This window comes from Dendrobates tinctorius, unplaced genomic scaffold, assembly GCF_039654945.1.
Source record: "Dendrobates tinctorius isolate UK_male_01 unplaced genomic scaffold, ASM3965494v1 ptg000160l, whole genome shotgun sequence".
Lineage (NCBI taxonomy): Eukaryota > Metazoa > Chordata > Amphibia > Anura > Dendrobatidae > Dendrobates > Dendrobates tinctorius.
Window position 1 is genome coordinate 22564887 of NW_027361827.1, and position 22614 is coordinate 22587500.

The window sequence follows — 22614 nt, forward strand, 5'->3', positions numbered from 1 at the left end:
TCCTCCTCCTCTCTAACCTTGAAGTACGTGGTTAGCCCCTGAAGCTGGAAGCCCATGTTCCCTCCATCATCTGCGGCGGCTCCATGCCGGGACGCACACCACTGGTAAGAGGTCCAGGTCACAATGGCGTATTCCTGCAGCAGGGTTCTGAATGTATCCCTGCTCCCACTGGCCACAGAAATTTAGTCCCCTGCTTGGGCTTAATCATGGCTGCACCTCTGAGGCTCCGCCCACTGGATGATGTCGCAGCCGTAGCAAATCCCCCCGAACTGGCGTAACCCGGTGGTTTTTTTCAGAGGGGCGCAGCGAACTTGCAGCTCTCACTGGGCAGTCAGGCAACATTGTCCCTTCCCTGCAGTTGCACTGGGCTACACTCCAAATTGGAGTATATTGGCAGAACAAGTACATACGGTGGTACATTATGTCAATCCCTAAGGCATTCAAGAAGGGTAACAAGGTACATATGGTGTATTTTACCTCATGTAGTACCTGCCAAACTTCGCTACCACGGGGACATAGTACCCCGCCTCTGCAAAGAATGTGATCCCGAATGCGCTCAGGAGCCCTCCGCCGCTACCGAACCCAGTGCATTCCTGAGTGGGCTTCGTCACTGTCACAGTCCATAGAGTCCCTGGCCAAATCAATACAGTCCCTCCATGATCCCTCCTCTATCGGTCGGGGTGTCCGCCAGCCTGTCTCGGAGGGTTCCTCTACCTCACGGGAACACTCGCTCAGCAGGGACCGTTCTCAGACAAAACCTCCACATGTATCAAGGAAACGAGGCCATAGCTCTCCGTCACCAGAGCCTTCTCGCGCCTCGGCATCCATCTCCCATTCCCTCTCGCCCAGGGAGGGCAGTGTTCAGGAGGTCGGCATCGTAAGAAGATGGGAGGCGCCAGACCCACACCCGCAACACCCCCCATCCCCCAAGATGAGTATAATAAAACTTATTTTTCTTATCTTTCAGGTCGGATCAGGGCTTATCTACAACATTATAGAATGCTGTAGATAAGCCGTAAAAGGCGGTGGCCGTATCTTATATCGGACAGGTTCAAGACTGTCTTCAGCTCAAGGGGTAACTGGAATTGGTCCGTCTCCCTCCAACCATCTGCTGGCTCTTGTCGACGATTGGACTGAAGTTAGATCCAAAGGCCATTCAATTGTTGACACAACACACTTTTGGTGTTTTAGGGGTGTATGGTCCTACCGAAATAGACACAGGAGGGTATGATGTGGAGAAAAGAACCGTTCTCTCGGTGTTTAGATGGAAAATAAGGGTGAGCTGTTACACCCTGTTGCCCGTAGTCATAAGCTGAGCCTGAAATACAAAGGGAAAAGATTAACAACAAACAAGGTCATAAAGGATGAAACAGATCTGGAAGCAGACCCGTGTCTGCCTTCTACTGACACAAAGCTAAAACTGATTATCTTTGTGCCAGTTGGTGGGTGTACCCTGCTGAGGAGCTACCTTTTGCCTCGTGTCAGCAGCACACACCCATGGTTACCTGTGTCCCTCAATGAAGCAACAGAGAAAGTCATTTTATGCACAAATTACGGGAGGATTCCAGCGCATTCAACTTAACAAATACGCTCCTATGAGTTTGGATAGACACTGAGAGCTCAGCTTAGAAACGACTGTTACCCTTGCAGATGCATCAGAACTTTCTTTCTTGTGTTTGCTGATATTATGCTCTAGCTCCTTTATTTTTAGCTGGCTGTCATTGTTGTTGTCCCTCATCTTGCCAGCTTCAGTTGATTTACTCTTAATTTCTTTGTCATGACCCATGATAATTTCCTTTTGTTTGGCAAGTTCTTCTTGAGCTTTCTTCACAATTTCCTGCAAATTTTTTTGTAGATATATGAATAAAACATGTTCATAAAATACAAAGGATTTTCAAATCACCTACACAATAAATAATACCTTGTTTTTAGAAACCTCTGCTGCCATGCCATCTAGTTGCTCCTTGTAGCTTTTCATGGCTTCATCCACAGCTTCAATTTGCTGCTGGTAACTTGTTTGCTCTCTTTTGAGTTCCTCAAGCTCCAAAACGAGAGCATCAACCTCCTAGACCATGAACACAAAGAAGAAGAAATTCAGTTGCAAACAGAACAAATGGTTGCAAACCAAAAGCCACTTTTTGGAATCCATGGTGTAACCAAGAGAAAGATTAAAATGGAGAAATCAAAATATCGTGGTTCAGACTTTAGGTTTCTTCTAATAAAAATGTGAAACTGACTTGTTGTTTTTCTTTCATCTTCTTATTTGAAGCATCTGATTTCTTCTTTGCTGCATCTAGCTTCTGCTGGGCTTCCTTCAGTTCTTTCTCTCGCTCAGCTTCTGCATTTTTCATCTTGTGCTCAAGCACTTTAAATTTTTCTTCTGCTTTTTTCTGGACCTCCTTAGATTTCTTCAGTGTTTCCTCACATTCATCTAACATTGGGAAAAAGCAGATATTTAAGTTTGTAAAAAATGAAAATCATTAAAAGCATGCTGCCCTGCAAATGAAGATTAACATAAGAATATTTTAAATTGTCACTATGATGCAGAATCCAACCGCTGCCACAAATTGTCAAAGATCAGAGCTTGAGAGGTCACGCAGATCCACTTGCTGTTACCTTTTTGTCATGAACAGCTCTCTGCTGCCCCCTATCGTCAAGACAATGAGACGATCGATTGACCTACGATTAAAGGAGGAGGCCTCAGACTGTTTCCACTAGAAGCCTGGTTATTGGGAAACCAACAGTGAGCGTATAGTATATACACCTCCGATTCCAACGCATGGAAAAAAGGACAGACTCAATAAATATTGATTTTGGTGCGGTATCCAACTCCTTGGAATCAAATTAGGATGATGCACATTGTAAGATGCTTGGCCATATAAGACAGGCGTTTGATATGAAAAACTAAGTGCTCTTGAACCAGAGGTCCATCCAGGACTGTAGCTTGTGGAGGTCGGTTTGGTTTTACCAGCCCATACGCAAACAGTATCAAGTGAGTGCACACCTGCACCAACCTCGATAGCAGGAATCGATATATACGAAATTAGTCTCTTTTGGACTTGCATTTAGTCACCACACTGACATCAGTCGGCAGACCGACGAAGGCCTGTTGTGGGCCGAAACGTTTCTGACACTGCACATAATAAAATTTTCTTTCAAAAAGGATCATTCAAGTTGAGCGCCAAGTTACTATTTGCTATTCATTTGGGTCTGGGTAACCTACTTGTGCACCCTGCGGTAGTGCCACGCTATACTTATCACAGTTTCCTAACAAAGGAGACTTCTGCATCTATGCTTAAACACATGTCCTTTTTGTTATGGGAACCTCAGAAAACGGAGATTAGACCTACCGGTAATGTTATTTCCAGGAGTCCATCCTGACAGCACCATGGGGTTGTCCTTCCATCCTTCCAGGGACAGGAAATGCACGAGAGGTTAAAAGGTCCCCTCCCACACCACACTCCAGTGATTTTTCCAAGTACCACACCAGTATGATGCAATTAATTTTATTTAGATTTAGTACAAGCATAATGATACCAATACAAATCATAGGGAGGGAACTACCAGTGCTGTCAGGATGGACTCCTGGAAATAACATTACCGGTAAGTCTAATCTCCGTTTTCCAGGACGTCCTATCCTGACAGCACCATGGGGAATACCAAAGTAGGAATTCGCTTAGGGTGGGATTACTGCTTGTAGCACTCTGCGACCGAAGGTTGCCTGGCTAGCTGATAGAGTGTCCAACTTATAGTGACTACAGAAAGTATTTGGTGTAGACCAGGTGGCGGCCCTGCATATCTGTTCTACTGAGGCACCCGCCCTCTCTGCCCATGAAGTCGCTATCGCTCTGGTGGAATGAGCCCTAAGCCCTTCAGGTACCGGCAAGCCCTCTGCCTCATACGCCGAGGAGATTATTGTTGTTATCCACCTCGCTAGAGTCTGTGTAGCCGCACTTCTACCTTTATTTTTTCCGCCGTACTGTTCAAATAGTTTTGTGTCCTGTCGCCAGTCCCGGGTGACTTCCAGGTAACGGGCGACCATGCGTCTAACATCCAAAGAATGAAACAATTTTTCTTTATCATTCTTTGGGGCTGGACAAAACGAGGGCAGGATTATTTCTTGGTTTAGATTCTGCGGCGATACTACCTTAGGGAGAAACCCTGGATCTAGTTTGAGCGTTATGTGGTCCTCGAAGATCTGAATGTAGGGATTCTGGATTGAGAGGGCCTGGATCTCACCTAAACGTTTAGCTGAGGTGATAGCTACCAAAAAAGCAGTTTTTTGTGTGAGCTTTGAAATGTCTATTTCTGAAATTGGCTCATAAGGGGGCCTACACAGCGCGTTGAGTACCAGATTTAGGTCCCATGGGGGAACAGTTTTCCTCAATGTGGGTCTTAGCCTCTGGGTGCCTTTAGTAAATCGCGCTATCCAAGGATGGGAGGATAGGGAGAAATTAAAGAAGGTACTCAAGGCTGCTATCTGGACTTTGAGTGTGCTCGGGGTCAGGCCCTTATCGAATCCGGCCTGTAGGAAGTCCAGGATCCGATGGATATCAGGCCGAAATAGGTCTAGCGGGGCACTACCACTTTCTGTACAGAATCTCTTCCAGATTTTACAATATATCGCTCTTGTCACCGGTTTTCGGCTGGCCTGCAATGTGGAGATCACCTGGTCCGAGAGGCCATTGGACTTTAGGATGTCCCTCTCAGGATCCATGCTGCCAGTTGCAGGCTTCCTGGATCTGGGTGTAACACTGGACCCTGGGAGAGTAAGTCTGGTATTGTTGGTAGGTGGAGTGGCCCCCTCTGAGCCATCTTTCTGAGGAGGGAAAACCAACTCCGCTTGGGCCAAAAAGGTATGATCACCATCACCCGAGCTCCTTCCTCCTGGATCTTCCTGAGGACCCTCGGTATTATGGCAATCGGCGGAAACCCGTATAGGAATCCCCTTCCCCAATTCTGGTCCAGGGCGTCGATTTCTTCCAGATGATCCGCCGGGTTGAGGGAGTAGAACCTCTTCAGCTTGGCCTTTTCCCTTGTCGCGAAGAGGTCTAGCTGGGGTGTCCCCCAGCGATGGCAAAGATCCTTGAAGATCTCCTCTTTTAGCTCCCATTCGGTGGTTCGGACTTCTTGTCTGCTTAGATAGTCGGCTATCCTGTTTTGGGAGCCCTCCAGGTACACTGCTGATAGGGAGCAAGAATTGTTTTCTGCCCAGGTGAGGATGCGAGCTGCTAGCTTCTGAAGTTTCCCGTGCCTTGGGCCCCCCTGGTGGCGTAGGAAGGCTACTGTGGTCACGTTGTCCGACATGATCTTTATATGTTGGTTCTGTAGTCTTGACCCACTTCTCTTCAGAGTCTCCCAGACTGCTCGCAGCTCTTGGTAGTTTGAGGACTGTAAGCTGATATTCCTGGGCCACGTCCCTTGTAAGAATCTTCCTTCTAGGTGGGCTCCCCATCCTTCCCTGCTGGCATCTGTAGTGATGGTCACGCATGGAGACAGGATCCAAGGAACTCCCCCGCTGATGTTTCTGTTGCTGAACCACCATTTCAGAGATGATCTCAGCGCCGGAGACGGTCGGAACTTCTTGTCCAGCGAGGACTGCCGTCTGTCCCATTTCGTAAGGATCTCCTTTTGTAGGATTCTTGTGTGAGCCTGGCTCCACATGACACAGGGTATGCATGCGGTTAGGGTGCCCAGGACTTCCATCGCGGTCCTTATCGAAATCTGGTGTTGGCCGAACTGCCGCACCTTGTCCATGATGGGCTTCTTCTTCACCTCCGGCAAGAACGAGACCCTTTTTCTGGAGTCTAGCATTACCCCTAGGAATTTTTTCTGGGTGCTGGGCCGCAGATCTGATTTTTCTCTGTTTAGGATCCAACCTAGGCTTTCGAGGCTGAAAATTATTGAGCTGAGTTGTTCTTTTAATTCGGACGCTGACCAGGATATTACCAAGAAGTCGTCTAAATAAGGCACGATGATTATGTCTATTTGTCTTAAGTCTGCCACGACTTCGGCCACCAGTTTTGTGAAAACACGAGGTGCTGATGCCAAGCCGAACGGAAGAGCCTGAAACTGGAAGTGGTAGTGTTTGCCTCTTTCCTCTAGGGCAAAACGCAGGAACCTCTGAGATTGAGGATGGATGGGAACGTGATAATATGCGTTCTTTAAATCTATAGTGCACATGGACGCGTTCTGGTCTATTAGCGGGATAGCGGTTTTCAGGGATTCCATTCGGAACCTTTTGTAACAAATCCATTGATTCAATAGCTTTAAATTTATGATAGTTCGGCTTTCCCCCGATGGTTTTTTTTATCGTGAAGAGTGTAGAATAGTGGCCCTGACCTCTCTCTACCTTTGGGACAGGAATTACTACTTCCGTTTTTAACAGGCGTTTTATGTCTGCCCATATAGGGTCTACCATGGCTTCGGAACGGGGTTTTGTAACCACAAATCGTGCTGGAGGGGATCTTGTGAACTCGAGGGTATAGCCCTGGGCAATTGTATTGAGGACCCATGGGTTCTGGGAGATGCGCTGCCATGCCCCTGCAAAGTGTCTTAGGCGCCCCCCTACCGGCATGGCGTCATTGCCTTCTGCTCCTGGAAGTTTGTCCGGAGCGAGACGGGGGAGCTCTACTTCTTCCCCCCCTCGAGTACTCCCAGTGAGAAGATTTCCCTTTCCCTCTATATTCCTGCCTCTGGTATGGGCGGGATCTCTGAAAGGGAAATTGCCTTTTTGGTTTTTCCTCTGGAAAACCTTTTTTGTCGTCGGAGGCACTCTCTAGAATTTTATCCAAAGCTGGCCCAAATACAGTGGGGCAAAAAAGTATTTAGTCAGTCAGCAATAGTGCAAGTTCCACCACTTAAAAAGATGAGAGGCGTCTGTAATTTACATCATAGGTAGACCTCAACTATGAGAGACAAACTGAGAAAAAAAAATCCAGAAAATCACATTGTCTGTTTTTTTTTCATTTTATTTGCATATTATGGTGGAAAATAAGTATTTGGTCAGAAACAAAATTTCATCTCAATACTTTGTGATATATCCTTTGTTGGCAATGACAGAGGTCAAACGTTTTCTGTAAGTCTTCACAAGGTTGCCACACACTGTTGTTGGTATGTTGGCCCATTCCTCCATGCAGATCTCCTCTAGAGCAGTGATGTTTTTGGCTTTTCGCTTGGCAACACAGACTTTCAACTCCCTCCAAAGGTTTTCTATAGGGTTGAGATCTGGAGACTGGCTAGGCCACTCCAGGACCTTGAAATGCTTCTTACGAAGCCACTCCTTCGTTGCCCTGGCGGTGTGCTTTGGATCATTGTCATGTTGAAAGACCCAGCCACGTTTCATCTTCAATGCCCTTGCTGATGGAAGGAGGTTTGCACTCAAAATCTCACGATACATGGCCCCATTCATTCTTTCATGTACCCGGATCAGTCGTCCTGGCCTCTTTGCAGAGAAACAGCCCCAAAGCATGATGTTTCCACCACCATGCTTTACAGTAGGTATGGTGTTTGATGGAAGCAACTCAGTATTCTTTTTCCTCCAAACACGACAAGTTGTGTTTCTACCAAACAGTTCCAGTTTGGTTTCATCAGACCATAGGACATTCTCCCAAAACTCCTCTGGATCATCCAAATGCTCTCTAGCAAACTTCAGACGGGCCCGGACATGTACAGGCTTAAGCAGTGGGACACGTCTGGCACTGCAGGATCTGAGTCCATGGTGGCGTAGTGTGTTACTTATGGTAGGCCTTGTTACATTGGTCCCAGCTCTCTGCAGTTCATTCACTAGGTCCCCCCGCGTGGTTCTGGGATTTTTGCTCACCGTTCTTGTGATCATTCTGACCCACGGGGTGGGATTTTGCGTGGAGCACCAGATCGAGGGAGATTATCAGTGGTCTTGTATGTCTTCCATTTTCTAATTATTGCTCCCACAGTTGATTTCTTCACTCCAAGCTGGTTGGCTATTGCAGATTCAGTCTTCCCAGCCTGGTGCAGGGCTACAATTTTGTTTCTGGTGTCCTTTGACAGCTCTTTGGTCTTCACTATAGTGGAGTTTGGAGTCAGACTGTTTGAGGGTGTGCACAGGTGTCTTTTTATACTGATAACAAGTTTAAACAGGTGCCATTACTACAGGTAATGAGTGGAGGAAAGAGGAGACTCTTAAAGAAGAAGTTTCAGGTCTGTGAGAGCCAGAAATCTTGTTTGCTTGTTTCTGACCAAATACTTATTTTCCACCATAATATGCAAATAAAATGAAAAAAAAACAGACAATGTGATTTTCTGGATTTTTTTTTCTCAGTTTGTCTCCCATAGTTGAGGTCTACCTATGATGTAAATTACAGACGCCTCTCATCTTTTTAAGTGGTGGAACTTGCATTATTGCTGACTGACTAAATACTTTTTTGCCCCACTGTACCTTCCCGCCTGAGAAGGGTATGGAACATAACTTATTTTTAGATTGGTAGTCCCCCGACCAGGTTTTCATCCATATGGCTCGACGGGCCGCGTTGGATAGGGAATTATTTCTGGCCGCAAACCGTACCGACTCTGCAGAAGCATCTGCCAGAAAACCGGTCGCGATTTTCAACAGGGGAATACTCTCAAGGATATCACCCCTAGGGGTTTTATCCTTTAACTGTTGTTCCAAGTGGTCGATCCATAAGTGCATGGATCTAGCGACCGATGTAGCGGCAATATTTGCTTTTATCACTGCCGCTGAGGCCTCCCAACCTCTCTTTAAGAGCACGTCTGCCTTTTTGTCCATGGGCTCCTTGAGACTGGAAGAATCTTCAAAAGGAATCGAAGTTTTTCTCGACACCTTGGCCACCGGTGAATCGATCTTAGGCACCTCGTCCCAAGTGCTGATGTCCTCCTGGTTAAATGGAAGTCGCAGCTTAAAGTCTCGTGGCAAGATCAGTCTTTTCTCCGCATCTTCCCATTCTTCCAGGATCATTGCCCGGATATGGTCATTAACTGGGAAGACCTGACGAATCCTGGCTCTAAGTCCCCCGAACATTGTGTCCTGGATGGATTGTTCTTTCGGGGTTTCCTCGATCTGCATCGTACTTCTTACTGCCCTGAGCAGCTCTTCCGTGTTTTCTGATGTGAAGAGGTACCTCTTCCCTGTTTCTAGGGGTTCCGAGGTAATTTCGCCCTCTTCCTCCGAGTCCGTGCCCCGTATCTCTTCTTCCGATGATAGGTCGGACTCCCATCTAGGTCTTTTGGACTGGAACCGGCCGGAAGACTGAGTAGGTAGTATACCGGAGACCGAGGCTTGAACTTCATCTCTGACAACTGCGCGCATCTCCGTGAGAAAGGCTGCCTGCTCGCCTCTGACGATTCGGAGTGTGCAATCTTCGCATAGGGGCTTCTGGAAACAGAGGAGGCGCTGATGAGAGGCAGGAAAACAGGGCGAGCGGCGAGAGGACAGCGGAGGAGGCCTTGTACCTTCCATGCGCTCGGCAGTTTGCTGGCACAGATGGGGCATTTAGGCTTGCCTGATGTCCTGGCTGTTGCTGGCGCTGGTGTCGCTTTATCCTAGAAAGACAGGAGTCCTCCCTTTAAAAAGAAGCTCCTGTCTCTGGCCATCCTGCCCCTGTGCCCTTTACTCACGGACGCTGGTTCTGGCTGGTCACTGGTCCTAGTGTCCATGCTGGCGGCGTCTGACCGAAACTTAGGCGTCTGTCACCTCTCAATCTGCCTGGAGCCGGTGCGCTGGTCTCCCGCTTCCCCCCGCTCTTATCCTACCTTGTCTTGCGCAGGAACGCTCCTTCTGCCGCCCTGTGACGCGTCCATCCTCCGTGCCCCGACCGGAAGACGTCATCCCTGGGCGCCCGGAAGTGACGCGCCGCCGCTCTGCATTCTGGGCCTCGCGGGAGCCGCGCTGGGGAAGCGGGGATGAGTCCCGGAGCGACCCTCCACGGGACACCCGGCGGAGAACCCCCCTTAGGGGGGTGCCGCTTACATCGTCCGACCCGGAGGAGTTGGCGGTTAGGACCCCGCACCTCCTGGCCCCGGTAAGATCCTCTCTCTCTTCTCCTGTATGCCGCGGCTGCGGTGCTCCCGTGCCTGTCCTTACAGGGACAGGAAAACACTGGAGTGTGGTGTGGGAGGGGACCTTTTAACCTCTCGTGCATTTCCTGTCCCTGGAAGGATGGAAGGACAACCCCATGGTGCTGTCAGGATAGGACGTCCTGGAAATTATACTTCCTGTCTAATTACTCTGTAAGGAGTCTTGGCTTCAAAGGGAACTTGAATAATTAAGGCTAGGTTCACATTTGCGTATGGAGGAGCTGCGGAGGGATGCGGAATTACTCCGGGAAGTTCCGCCCACTGCCGCACCTCCTCCAGTCAGCTACGCCTACGTCCAAATGAGGCCTGCGTACCCTATCTTTAACATTGGGTACGCAGGCCATGCGGATGTATGCGGATGCCTCTACATGCGTCGCTTTGACGATGCGGCAACCGCATCAAAATTCCAAATTGTTGCGTTCGATGCAGGTCGCCGGACCGTCAGAACGACGCATGCGGAGGCATCTGCATGGCCTGCGTACCCAATGCTAAAGATAGGGTACGCAGGCCGCATGCAGAGCTGACCGGAGGAGGTGCGGCAGTGGGAGCTTCACGGAGGAAGTCAGCATCCCTCTGCAGCTCCTCCATACACAAATGTGAACCTAGCCTAACTCTTCCTATCTTAATTGGCTTCCTCATCCCCTAGCTATACGTAATTTACTCTCTTTCCATGTGCTAAATTGTGGTCATATTACAAAAAGAGGTTTGTAGATTGTAAGCTCTTTCTCTTCCTGCAATTCTGTGTGAGATGAGGAGGTGGTGAATGTCCCCTCACTGGAGTTTGTAATGGATCTTTACATTTTCTATAACACTGACTGATGGCTGGAATGTGCAGGATTTAGAAAAGTTGAACCTATGGTATCGGGAGGCATCATTCTAAAAATAAAACCTTTTCCCTCAAGCCTGGTTCAGAAGTTTAGACAATTTCTCCCTTCATAAGGCACTACTACTTTTGAAGGAAACAAATGCTGCAAAATAAGATTCTCACCAATAGTTTGTTTAAGTTGTTCCAATTCTTCTTGCTGTTTGTGATAGGAGCTTTGCTGCAATTTCGTTTGAAGAAGATCAGCTTGCTCAGACTTCATCTCCCATTGCTGTTTCAACTGTCGATACCTGTAAAAAAAGGACAAAGGAATTATGGAAATCACAAGATCATTGGACATGTTAATCATGTGCAGATGAAAAAAAACACATTTTCAAAACATCTCAATTTATTCGATATCAAATTCCACAAGCAGAAATAAATACATTTACATGCCTTGGCATGCCATCAATGAGGCTATTAATGGTTGTCTGAGGAATGTTCTGCTGTGCTGAAGGCATTTGTACACATAAATCATCAAGATCTGCTGGTGGCAGCTTCCTTTGCGATTAGCGACCAATGATGTCCTAAATGGGAGACAAATCCAGAGACGTTGCAGGCCATGGTAGTAGCTCTTTTATACCGCAGTGTCTGCTCACAGTAGCATGAGGAACATGTGGCCTGGAGTTGTCATGTTTAAAATGATCTCTAGCTCCAAAACAAAAGCAGCAGAGATGGTCTGCAAGGATAGGATATTTTTCTCCAGCACATCCCACAGATGCTCAATAGGACTGAGAGCTGGAGAATTTGGTTGCCAAGTAAGCACCTTCAACTATTATGTTTTCAGACAATTTCCTGAACATTTTTAGCAGTGCTGCAGGGTGCATTATCCTGCTAAGTTAAGCGTCAGATGGCTGTATCTCTCGGACGAGGATCGCAACACAATGCTCGGGGTCTGCCGACCTGAGCGTGGTCTGCTACCACACTTGGGTCAGGAGGATCGACTGTCAGTCAGAGAATTGCGTTCTAATTCTCGTCTGGGATACACATCCATCTGACTCTTACCTAACAAAGGCCACCGAGTTCTTGTGATTTAAATTTAAGACTCATCAGATGAGGCCACCTTCGTCCCTAAATGCTCTGGTTCTGATGCTCGTGTGTCAACTGTTGGCAGGTGGAAGGTCACTGAGCGAGCAGTGACCTGTCAGAAGCCAGACTGATGAATACCTAAACAGAGCACCATCTGAAGACTTCTTCCCCCAGAGCATATCATTAACTCAAAATTGAAAAGAGGGATTTTTGTTACTCACCGTAAAATCTTTCTTGGAGCCTTCATTGGGGGACACAGGTAACCATGGGGTGTATGCTGCTGTCACTAGGAGGCTGACACTAGGCAGAAAAAAGGAAAATGGCTCCTCCTCAGCAGTATACACCCACCGACTGGCACAAAGCACCTCAGAGTTAAAGCAGTAGGGGAAGCAACCAAAAACGCGACATATGTATCAACCAAACAACAGGCCCAGTAGAGGTACAAACAGTCAGGGAGGGTGCGATGTCCCTCAAAGAAGGCTCCAAGAAAGATTTTACGATGAGTACCAAAAATCGCTCTCTGTATCGCTTCATTGGGGGACACAGGTAGCCATGAGACTTCATTAAACCAGAAAGCACAACAAGGAAAAACCCCTAAAATATAACTTTTAATTCAATATTAAAAGATACCACACACATGTAAAATTACACACAATACCAGGGGGTCCAAAAAAAAAAAAAAAAAATATATGTATTTCCAAGTATGGTTAAATCACAGAAGGGGCAGAAAAGCTATAATGCCCTAGAAAGCCCTAATAAGGCCCATCCTAACCGCGGAGGTTGGCACCCTAGTTGTTGACGACATGGCGCCCCCGCTCAACGTCGGCGTCCCTAGTAACGCCCTAGACCACCCTGCATATACAAAAAGGGGACACAAAAAAACAAAAACACACACATACACCACAATACCGAAAAAACTAATATAAAGTGCTGTAAACTTATCTCGTAGTAAGCACACTCTCAAAAAAATGTCATCTTATCTCGGAGTAATATCAGAAAAATGAGAGCCAAGGCAGCTTATCGACACTTATCTCGTAATAAAAGTAATATTAAATGCTGCTACTGGGCAGACGTGTGATTTAATATGCCTCAGAAAAACGTCTACAGCAAAAGATGTGGCAATAAAGCACTCAATGAAATCACAGGACAAGCCTGTATAATGAAGCACACTGTGAAAGACAGAGAATAACAGAGTATGTAAATAACCCACATAAAAAATCGGGGTATGTCCCGATCATGAATTTTAGGGACAGGGGTTCCAATGACCCTATGTAGCAAGAGGTTAGGTCCAGATCAACATATAATATTTCCCAGTGGACTATATACACTTTCCACATGGACATAGCAAATGCTTATAAAGGCCGTCTCATACGGTTACTCCATTAACCTCCATAGTGCTACAAGGTATAATATCACAGTCTGCCACATACAGTGTTCAAAACCAACGCGTTTCCCCCTCTGGATAGCTGAGGGTCCATCAGGGGTCAGAACAAAGGGGTCTCATCACCCCTGGCCGAGAGACAAAATGCAGTGTGCGGTTAACTCCAGGCGCGTCCGGCGCCATTATTTAAAGATTCAGCGCCGATATGACATGCCCACTTCCATTCTCGTTGTCTCACACAATGGATGCCAAATGGAACGCAATCTGCGCTCCAGAGAGTGGAGGTGTGTCATCAAAGGGAGGGGCATATCGCATTCGGCGACGTCAATCACAACGGAGAGGCCAGCAGGATCACCAAAAAAGCGCCGATCAGCTATGGAGCATATAGATGACACATGCCATAGTGATAAGTCCTTAGCAACCAAAATCTCTAGATGGTTACAAAGGAGCAATAAGAACACATTCAATATGGCGCTCAATAGATCCATTCTGGATCTTATATGCAGCACATACATATAAATCGCTTAAACAGTGATAGTAATGTAAATGAAGTTTAAAACTCAATCCTGCAAATAGGGCGCCACATTAACCCATGCTATGTCCAAAATTTAATATAAGCATAAAAAGTAAAACCAAAACCCCATATATAATAGCCCCAAATAGTAAAGTGACCATAGAGCAAATAATTGTGTCAAAAAGATACACAAAATCATGACCAATTCAAATTACACTATCGGAGAAAAGCTCAAAAAGAGCTAAAGAGATATGTTGGAACTGTACGGGACCACATTAATTATAGATAGCTACTAAAGTTCAATTGTTCATTCAAACCTTTAGGGCTCTGTGATTCCAGCCAGAAGATCCAGCGTGTTTCTCGCTGTAGGATCCTTCTATCCCAATCTCCCTGTCTTATTGCGGGCTGGACTCTCTCAATAACACAAAATGAGATTTGTTTGACATCTCCCCTATGCACCAAGTTGACATGCCTACAATGTCTGATGTCTCCCAAATGTTCACCTATACGAACTCTCAGCTCACGTTTCGTTGTACCTACATAGTCAAGGGGGCAAGAACAGGTACATAGATATACAACTCCCGTCGTTTTGCAGTTAGCAAATGTTTTCATAGTATACGATCTTTTAGCATTTGCACTACAAAATGTTTGTGAAGGACAAACAAATTTACAAAAGCTGCAATGTCCACATCTGAATGTGCCTACAGCTCTATTCTGCAACCATGTACCCTGTTTTTTTACATGGTTCTAGGTGGCTCTTCACCACCTGGTCCTTAATCGACCTCCCCTTCCTATATGTGATTGAAGGTTTAGGAGTGATAAAACCACATATCTTGGTCCGTCCTCAAGATCCCCAATGCCGTGTAAGTAGGTCACAAACTTTTTTAGACTGGTCATCAAAGGTACCTATCAGTCTGGTGAAATTATTAGGGTCCTCCTTTTCTCTGGGGACCAAGAGTGATGTTCTATGGACCTTTCTAGCATGTCTGTACGCGGGTTCAATAGCTCTAGTGGGATAACCCCTATTCCTAAATCTGCCCCACAGATCTTTAGATTGTTCTTCAAATTCAGTACAGTCAGAGCAGTTCCTACGTATCCTTAGAAACTGCCCCCTGGGAATCCCGCATTTCATAGGAGGAGAATGGTGGCTCTCCCATCTCAATAGACCAGGGTTCCCCAACCACCGGTCCGCGGCCCAGCACCGGGCCGTTGCAGTGCCCTTGCCGGTCCGTGGACACAAGGGGAGCCGGCGGCGGGGCAGCAACTGATACTCACCTAGCAGTCCCTGTCGGCGCGGCGGCTTCATCCAGCGCTGAGCTGTCAAGTGTACCGCTCATTTAAGGTCATGAATATGGACGCCACTCATCTCTCATAGGCGTGGCGTCCATATTCATAGACCTTAATGAGCGGTAGCACGTGACCACTCCGCACAGAAGCTGAAGCGCTGCGAGATGCAGGGACTGGGAGGGAAGTTCAGCGACGGGAAGGAAGGTCAGCGATGTGAGGGTAAGTATGATAGGGGAGGATGGGGGAGCCATATATACAAGGGAGAGAGAGTGGGAGCGGAGCTATATATATATATATATATATATATATATATATATATATATATATATATATATATATAAGGGAGAGTGGGAGTGAAGCCATATATAGAGGGGAGGGAGAGTGGGAGCGGAGCCATATATACAAGGGAGGGAGGGTGGGAGCGGAGCCATATATACAGGGGAGGGAGAGTGGGAGCGGAGCCATATATATAAGGGAGGGAGAGTGGGAGCGGAGCCATATATATAAGGGAGGGAGAGTGGGAGCGGAGCCATATATATAAGGGAGGGAGAGTGGGAGCGGAGCTATATATACAAGGGAGGGAGAGTGGGAGTGGAGCCGTATATATATATATATATATATATATGGGAGAGAGAGTGGGAGCGGAGCCATATGTACAGGGGAGGGAGAGTGGGAGCGGAGCCATATATACAAGGGAGGGAGAGTGGGAGCGGAGCCATATATACAAGGAGGGAGAGTGGAAGCAGAGCCATATATACAAGGGAGGGAGAGTGGGGGGGTTCCATATATACAGGGGAGGGAGGGTGGGAGCGGAGCCATATATACAGGGGAGGGAGAGTGAAGCAGAGCCATATATACAAGGGAGGGAGAGTGGGAGCGGAGCCATATATACAGGGGAGGGAGGGTGGGAGTGGAGCCATATATACAGGGGAGGGAGAGTGAAGCAGAGCCATATATACAAGGGAGGGAGAGTGGGAGCAGAGCCATATATACAAGGGAGGGAGAGTGGGGGGGGAGCCATGTATACAGGATGGGGCAGGGGAGCCATGTATACAGGATGGGAGAGTGGGAGCGGAGCCATGTATGCAAGGATGGGAGGATGGGAGCAGAGCCATGTATACAAGGATGGGACAGGGGAGCCATGCATACAACAGGGGGAGCTACACAGAGCTGGACAGGACAGGGGGAACTACACATACATTTTCTGATGATTAGAAAATAATCAGCATGTACAGTACTCCAGTACAATTTTTCTTAAGTGCTCAATGCTCCATTTCTTTGTAGGTTCCAATCATCACTAGCAGTGATGGTCATCAGTAGAAGTAGCCCAGTGCTCCCACTGAAACAGAGAAACAAGCCAGGTACTCCCACTCATTCAAAACCTATGGTGAGTTGAGTCACATTATAAATGTTATAATTAAATAAGTATGCACTGCTAAACTACAACCAAGTCCATAGCCCCACCCCCTTATGACCAAAGCCCCGCCCCTGTCACACCTCCATCCCTGACCTGCCGGGCCATGGAAGAATGGTCTTGCTTGAAGCCGGTCCCTGGTGCAAAAAAGGTTGGGGACCACTGCAAGACTATGATTTAAAAAGGCCATCACCTGAAACACAGATAGTCAAATCCAAGAAATTGATCCTGTCCCCTCCCACCTCATAGGTGAAGAAGAGACCCAAATCATTCTTATTCAGGATGTTAACAAATTCCCCAAAAGATTCCCCACTCCCTGCTCAAAGGACGAGGATGTCATCGATATAGCGTCCCCAGTTTAATATTCTAGGTGACCAGATTACATCCTCGTCCCTGAACACAACAGTGTCTTCCCACCAGCCCAGAAGCAAATTGGCATAAGTGGGGGCACAGGGGCTCCCCATTGCTGTGCCCCTGAGCTGGTGGTAGTATTTGCCATTATACAGGAAGTAGTTATGGCATAATACAAATTCGAGGAGATCCAACAGAAAATCATTATGTGCTCCAAAATGTACACCCCTCCCCCTGAGGTAATGTTTGGTCGCTTTTAGGCCCTCAGTGTGTCTAATACTGCTATATAAGGCCTCTACATCAATAGAGGCCAATATAGTTCCCTGAGTCCACTGTTATTCCTTCAAGCTTGTTCAGAAGGTCCATAGTATCCCTCAAGTAGGAGGGGAGGGACAGGTCAAACCGTCTCAACATTTTGTCCAAATAAACACTTGAATTTTGACAAAGGGTATCAATGCCTGACACAATTAGTCTGCCCCTTAAAGGCTCTAGGCCCTTGTGTATCTTCAGCAGGGAGTAGCATGTGGCCACAATCGGCCATTTGGGTAGCAAAAAGTCATATTCATTTTTAGAAATCAATTTAGATTCCAAGGCGTCCCTTAGTAGTCTAGACAATTTAAGGCCAAAACCTCTTAAGTACCTCATAGGTCGATCAGACAGTAAAGTCAAGCACATCTGTATGTAATTATCCCTGTTCATAATCACTGTATTACCCCCTTTGTCCGAGGGTTTTATTATGATTTGATCATTATTTCTCAATCCCTCTAATGCTTTTCTCTCACGAAAAGGAAGATTAGGTATGACCCCTTCTGCTTTCGGATCGATCTTACAGATCTCTTCGGATACCAGCTGTAGAAAAATATCAATACTACTTACTTACCCTTTTGGGGGCATTTTTTTACTTTTGGGTTTCAAATCCGAAAAGGGTCCTTCCCCTATCATTCTCTGTCCCTCTTTGGCCATATCAGCCAAAAGCATGACATCAGGCAAGTCATTTTCAGAGATTCCAAGTGCTTGACACTTATTTTTATCATTCAACGCAAAAAAAAATTTCCACTTAAGTTTGCGTGTGAATAGGTTGATGTCTTTAATCCACTCAAAAGGATCAACCCTAGTAGTAGGGACAAACGAGAGACCCCTCTTGAGAACCCTTATTTCCACATCAGAGTATAGGAGGATAAATTAATGATCAAATTATCTTCTTTCTCTTGAAAAGAAGAATGATCTATTTTGAATGTGTTTGGTGAGTACGTTCCCGTAATTTGTACGGTACTAGGCCCCTTGTTTCTAAAAAAGATGTAGAGGAGCAATCCGAAGAGGACATGTTTGTATCTGTGGGGGGATTTAGATCTTGTTTTTTGGAATTCCTCGCATAAAAGCGATCTGTCTCCTGCCATCTTCTAGACACCCCTCTTGCCACGTCCCCTACTCTTATAGTAGGGTCTATAGGTATGAAATTTAGAAATTTAGAACCACCTTCTGCGTCTGAGGATTCAATATCTGAGGATGAAATATCTGTTGGGATACCCCTATTAAAGCCGGGTATGCCCTCTTTTCCTTGAATTCTGCCATATCTCTTACAAATCGTTTATGTTTCCTATCCTTAATAAATAGCTGACACTTCTCAACCGAATTTTTTAAAATTATCTTCTTTACCAGAAAATTTGGCAGCTGTCTTAAATTTAAGGATATTTTCAGTGAGTTCTTTTACTCTAATAGACGTTTTTTCCAAGATTTTTTTCGCGGCTTGAGGATAAATTTAACGCCTGCCCCTAGATGCAGAAATCCATCTTTACTTAGTAGGTGGGAGGACGAGGTGACTGCATCATCACTGCGTCTGATGCAAATATTATTAGAGGAGGAGAAAAAAAACCTATGAGGGCATCTGATGAAGTGAGCTGGCACTGGCTCAGGAAACGCGTTGGCAATAAAGATATCTTGAATTCTACTACAGCAGCGCAGTCTTTTATTGCACTACCAGCTTTATCTTTAGGCTGATGACACAACTATACACATCATCCCCCGACCTTACCCCAGCGGTACTACAGAACGCCAGTGACTGTCTGTCCGCAGTCTCCAACATCATGTCCGCTCCCTATCTGAAACTTAACCTCTCAAAAACTGAACTTCTTCTGCTCCTGCAGTCTACTAACCTCCCTAAATCTGACATTTCCCTCTCCGTTGGTGACACTATAACCCAGGCAGCAGGTGTGCTGTCTGGGTGTTATGTTTGACACCAATCTCTCCTTCACATCCCATATACAATCTCTTGCGCGCTCTTGCCGCTTACACCTAAAGAACATATCTAGAATCCGCCCTTTTCTCACAATGGAAACAACAAAACCCCTCACTGTCACATTGATCCACTTCTGCCTGGACTACTGCAACGCTCTATTAATTGGCCACCCGCTACTCAACTATCCCCTCTCCAGTCCATAATGCAGCAGCCAGGGTCATCCATCTGGCTAATAGTTACTCTGACGCGTCCACTCTTCATCAATCGTTACACTGGCTGCCCATTTATTATAGGATCCAATTCAAAGTACTTGTTCTCAACCACAAAGCTCTCCACAGTGCGGCACCCCTCTACATCTCCTCCCTCATTTCTGTCTATTGGCCTATCCGACCGCTGCGCTCTTCAAACAACTTTCGACTAACCTCTGCACTAATCCGCACCTCCCACTCCCGACTCCTCCCGCGCTGCGCCAATCCTCTGGAATGCTCTACCCCAAGAAATTAGAACTATCCACAATTTGCATAGTTTTAGGTGCTCCCTTATAACGCATTTGTTCAGAGCGGCCCATCACGTACACTAATCAAAGTCATTTTATGTGTGCATGTGCAGCCTATTCACTATCTCCATCTATCCCTCACTCCCTCAAGATGGCTGGACCATCATTGTAAATACACACCTGTACTTTGTATCTCCCGCACCTCATTGTAGATTGTAAGCTCTCACGAGCAGGGTCGTCTTATTTTGCTTTAATTATTGTATTGTTAACATTGTTACTTATGACTTGAGTTTTGAAACTGTAAAGCGCTGTGGAATATGTTGGCGCTATATAAATAAAGATTATTACTATTATCATCATTATATAGCCGAAGCCTGGTGATGAACTGCCCATGAAGCTCTCACCGCTCGGGTGGAGTGAGCCTTTACCCCCAAAGGAGACTGTTTGTCCTGAACGCGAAATGCCTCCAATATTGCCGAACGAATCCAACGGGCAATAGTGGACTTGGAAGCTGGGGAGAGGCAAAAGAAGATAATGCAGCTAGAATTGGCACCACGGAATTACTAGAGCATCTTGTGACCTGTCGACAAACTGAGGAACCTTGGCGTACATCCGAGACGCCATGAGGTCGATGTACGGGACGGCCCATCTTTGGCATATCTGGTTGAAGACAGCAAGGTTGAGAGCTCACTTGCCCGATGCAAGGCCCTGACGATTCAGAAAATCGGCTGCCCAATTTTCAACCCCACGTATATGCACGGCTAATATGGCGGAAACGTAACGCTCCGCCCATGACAGAATCTTTGCTATCCCCCCACATGACCTGTATGCTGCGCGTCCTGCCTTGATGGTTTATTCAAGCCACGGCAGTGATGTTGTCCAACTGTATGCGGACCGGCTGGCCGGCGAAGGGTCTGCCAGCAGCGAAGGGCATAGAAAATTGCCCTGATCTCCAGGAGATTGATGGGAGAGCAGTTTCTTGGGAGTTCCAGTAACCCTGCTATATGCGGTTAAGAAAAACCAAGAAGACTGGCGTCGGTGGTGATGACCTGCCACTGGAGAAGGATTTTCCGCGCAGGACTGAGGCAGATAGCATCCACTAAGTTAGGGACTGCCTCACCTCCCAGAGAGGTTTTAAGCCAGCCCTCCAGAAACTTCTCAGAATGCTGACCTTCTGTGCGTTCCGGCAGACCGATGATGCGGCTATTATTTCGACGCATTCTGTTCTCTAGATCATCCGCTTTCTGCTTCCAGGCATTCATAGAGCGTGTCACTTTTGTTAGTTTGGCCTCCATAGGTATGATGGTGTCCTCTACCTGGGACACTCTTGTCTCCACTTCCGTAATGCGTCCCTTCATGGCCTGAATATCTTGACGGAGTCTTCCTACCTCAGTATAAACGTCCTCTATTTTCTCAGGGATGTCCTAGTTAGGGAGATGGCCTGCATTAACTGTTCGAATGCCTGTTTGAGGGTCAGTTCTTCCTGTTCAGACTCCTCTCCTTCCCCAGATGGACAGTTCTTACGCTGAACTTGAGGGGGATTATTTCTGAGGGACCGTGCACTTTCAGTGGGATTAGGTCTGGCAAACTCTTAATTTTTCTGCAGTTCCCAACCCTTTAGAACGATTCATGGTCAAGGGCAATATGACACAGCAAGATAGCCAGAGGTATATGCTCCGGGGATTTCCCACTTCAGGTAGTGAATACAGCAGAGCTATAATTAGATGATTATAGCCGAGGAGTAGCACTCACACACAGAGGGGCCACGTGAAATTATGAGGACAGTGTCCGTTGTCGAGTCAATAGTGCTCTTTGCAGCCAGGGAGGAGGGGGGGGGGGGGTCGCCGCAGCACCCACAAGGACAGCAGCAGTAGGTGGGAGTCCAAAGGCTCCTGCAGTCATGGCATCAGCGGGTATGGTGAGTTTATCAGTGGGGGGGGGGGGGGAACGCAGGGCCCAATCTACCATGGCACTCACCGCGCGTCCCCTCTGGTCCTCAGTATGGATGTTCACCGCCCAGGTAGCGCTGCAGCAAGAGGCCAACGCCACAGCTCTCACTGACAGAGGGCGCGTCCAAGATGGCCGCCTCCTCGTGTAGGCCCAACCGCCCGTCCCGGCCTCCCCGGCAGCTAGCTCACCAGAGCTGTTCCACGTCCTCCTGTGGGGGGTCCAGGGGGGTCCCGATATCCAAGGGTCCGGGTACTGCCAGATATATCACAGTGATAAGGTCCTGATTGCAGGATAAAGGCAGGATTTTAGGCGCTTTCCCAACATGCGTCCTCGCTCTTCAGCTACATAGCCACGCCCAAGCCGCATACAAGGTAATCCTGGAAAAACAGTCGATTCCTTCCGCTCAGGCAATGTTCCCCAACTATGAGGACTAGTTTTTCCAGCAGGACAATGTGCCATGTCACACAGCTAGGTCACTCAATGTGTGGATGAAGGACCACCACATCAAATCCCTGTCATGGTCAGCCCAATCTCCAGACATGATCTCCATTGAAAATCTCTGGAATGTAATCAAGAGGATGATGGATAGTCACAAGCCATCAAACAAAAAAGAACTGCTTAAATTTTTGCACCAGGAGTGGCATAAGGTCACCCAAAAGCAGTGTGAAAGACTGGTGGAAAGCATGCCAAGATGAATGAAAGCTGTGATTAAAAATCATGGCTATTCCACAAAATATTGATTTCTGAACTCTTCCTGAGTTAAAATATTAGTATTGTTGTTTCTAAATGATTATGAACTTGCTTTCTTTGCATTATTTGAGGTCTGCAAGCACTGCATTTTTTCTATTTTGACCATTTCTCATTTTCTGAAAAAACAAACACAAAATTTAGTGCTTGGCAATTTGAATACATGTTGTCAGTTTATAGAATAGAAGAGCAATTTACATTTTACTCAAAAATATACCTATAAAGAGAAAAATCCGATAAACTGAAAATTTTGCAGAGGTCTCTAAATTTTTGCCA

At 46.8% G+C, this 22614-nt stretch overlaps 1 protein-coding gene across 2 annotated transcripts in view; it reads right to left on the reverse strand.

The window, feature by feature from the left end:
* The window catches only part of SMC2 (structural maintenance of chromosomes 2), a 212186-nt gene that overhangs the window by 74224 nt on the left and 115348 nt on the right, over positions 1–22614 (reverse strand). For both annotated transcript variants that reach the window (XM_073549710.1, XM_073549709.1), the window contains exons 17-20: positions 11060–11184; positions 2238–2431; positions 1922–2065; positions 1643–1837 (exon numbers count right to left, since the gene is read on the reverse strand). In XM_073549710.1, coding sequence (XP_073405811.1) covers positions 1643–1837; positions 1922–2065; positions 2238–2431; positions 11060–11184 — 658 coding nt within the window. The remainder of the gene's footprint in view (positions 1–1642; positions 1838–1921; positions 2066–2237; positions 2432–11059; positions 11185–22614) is intronic.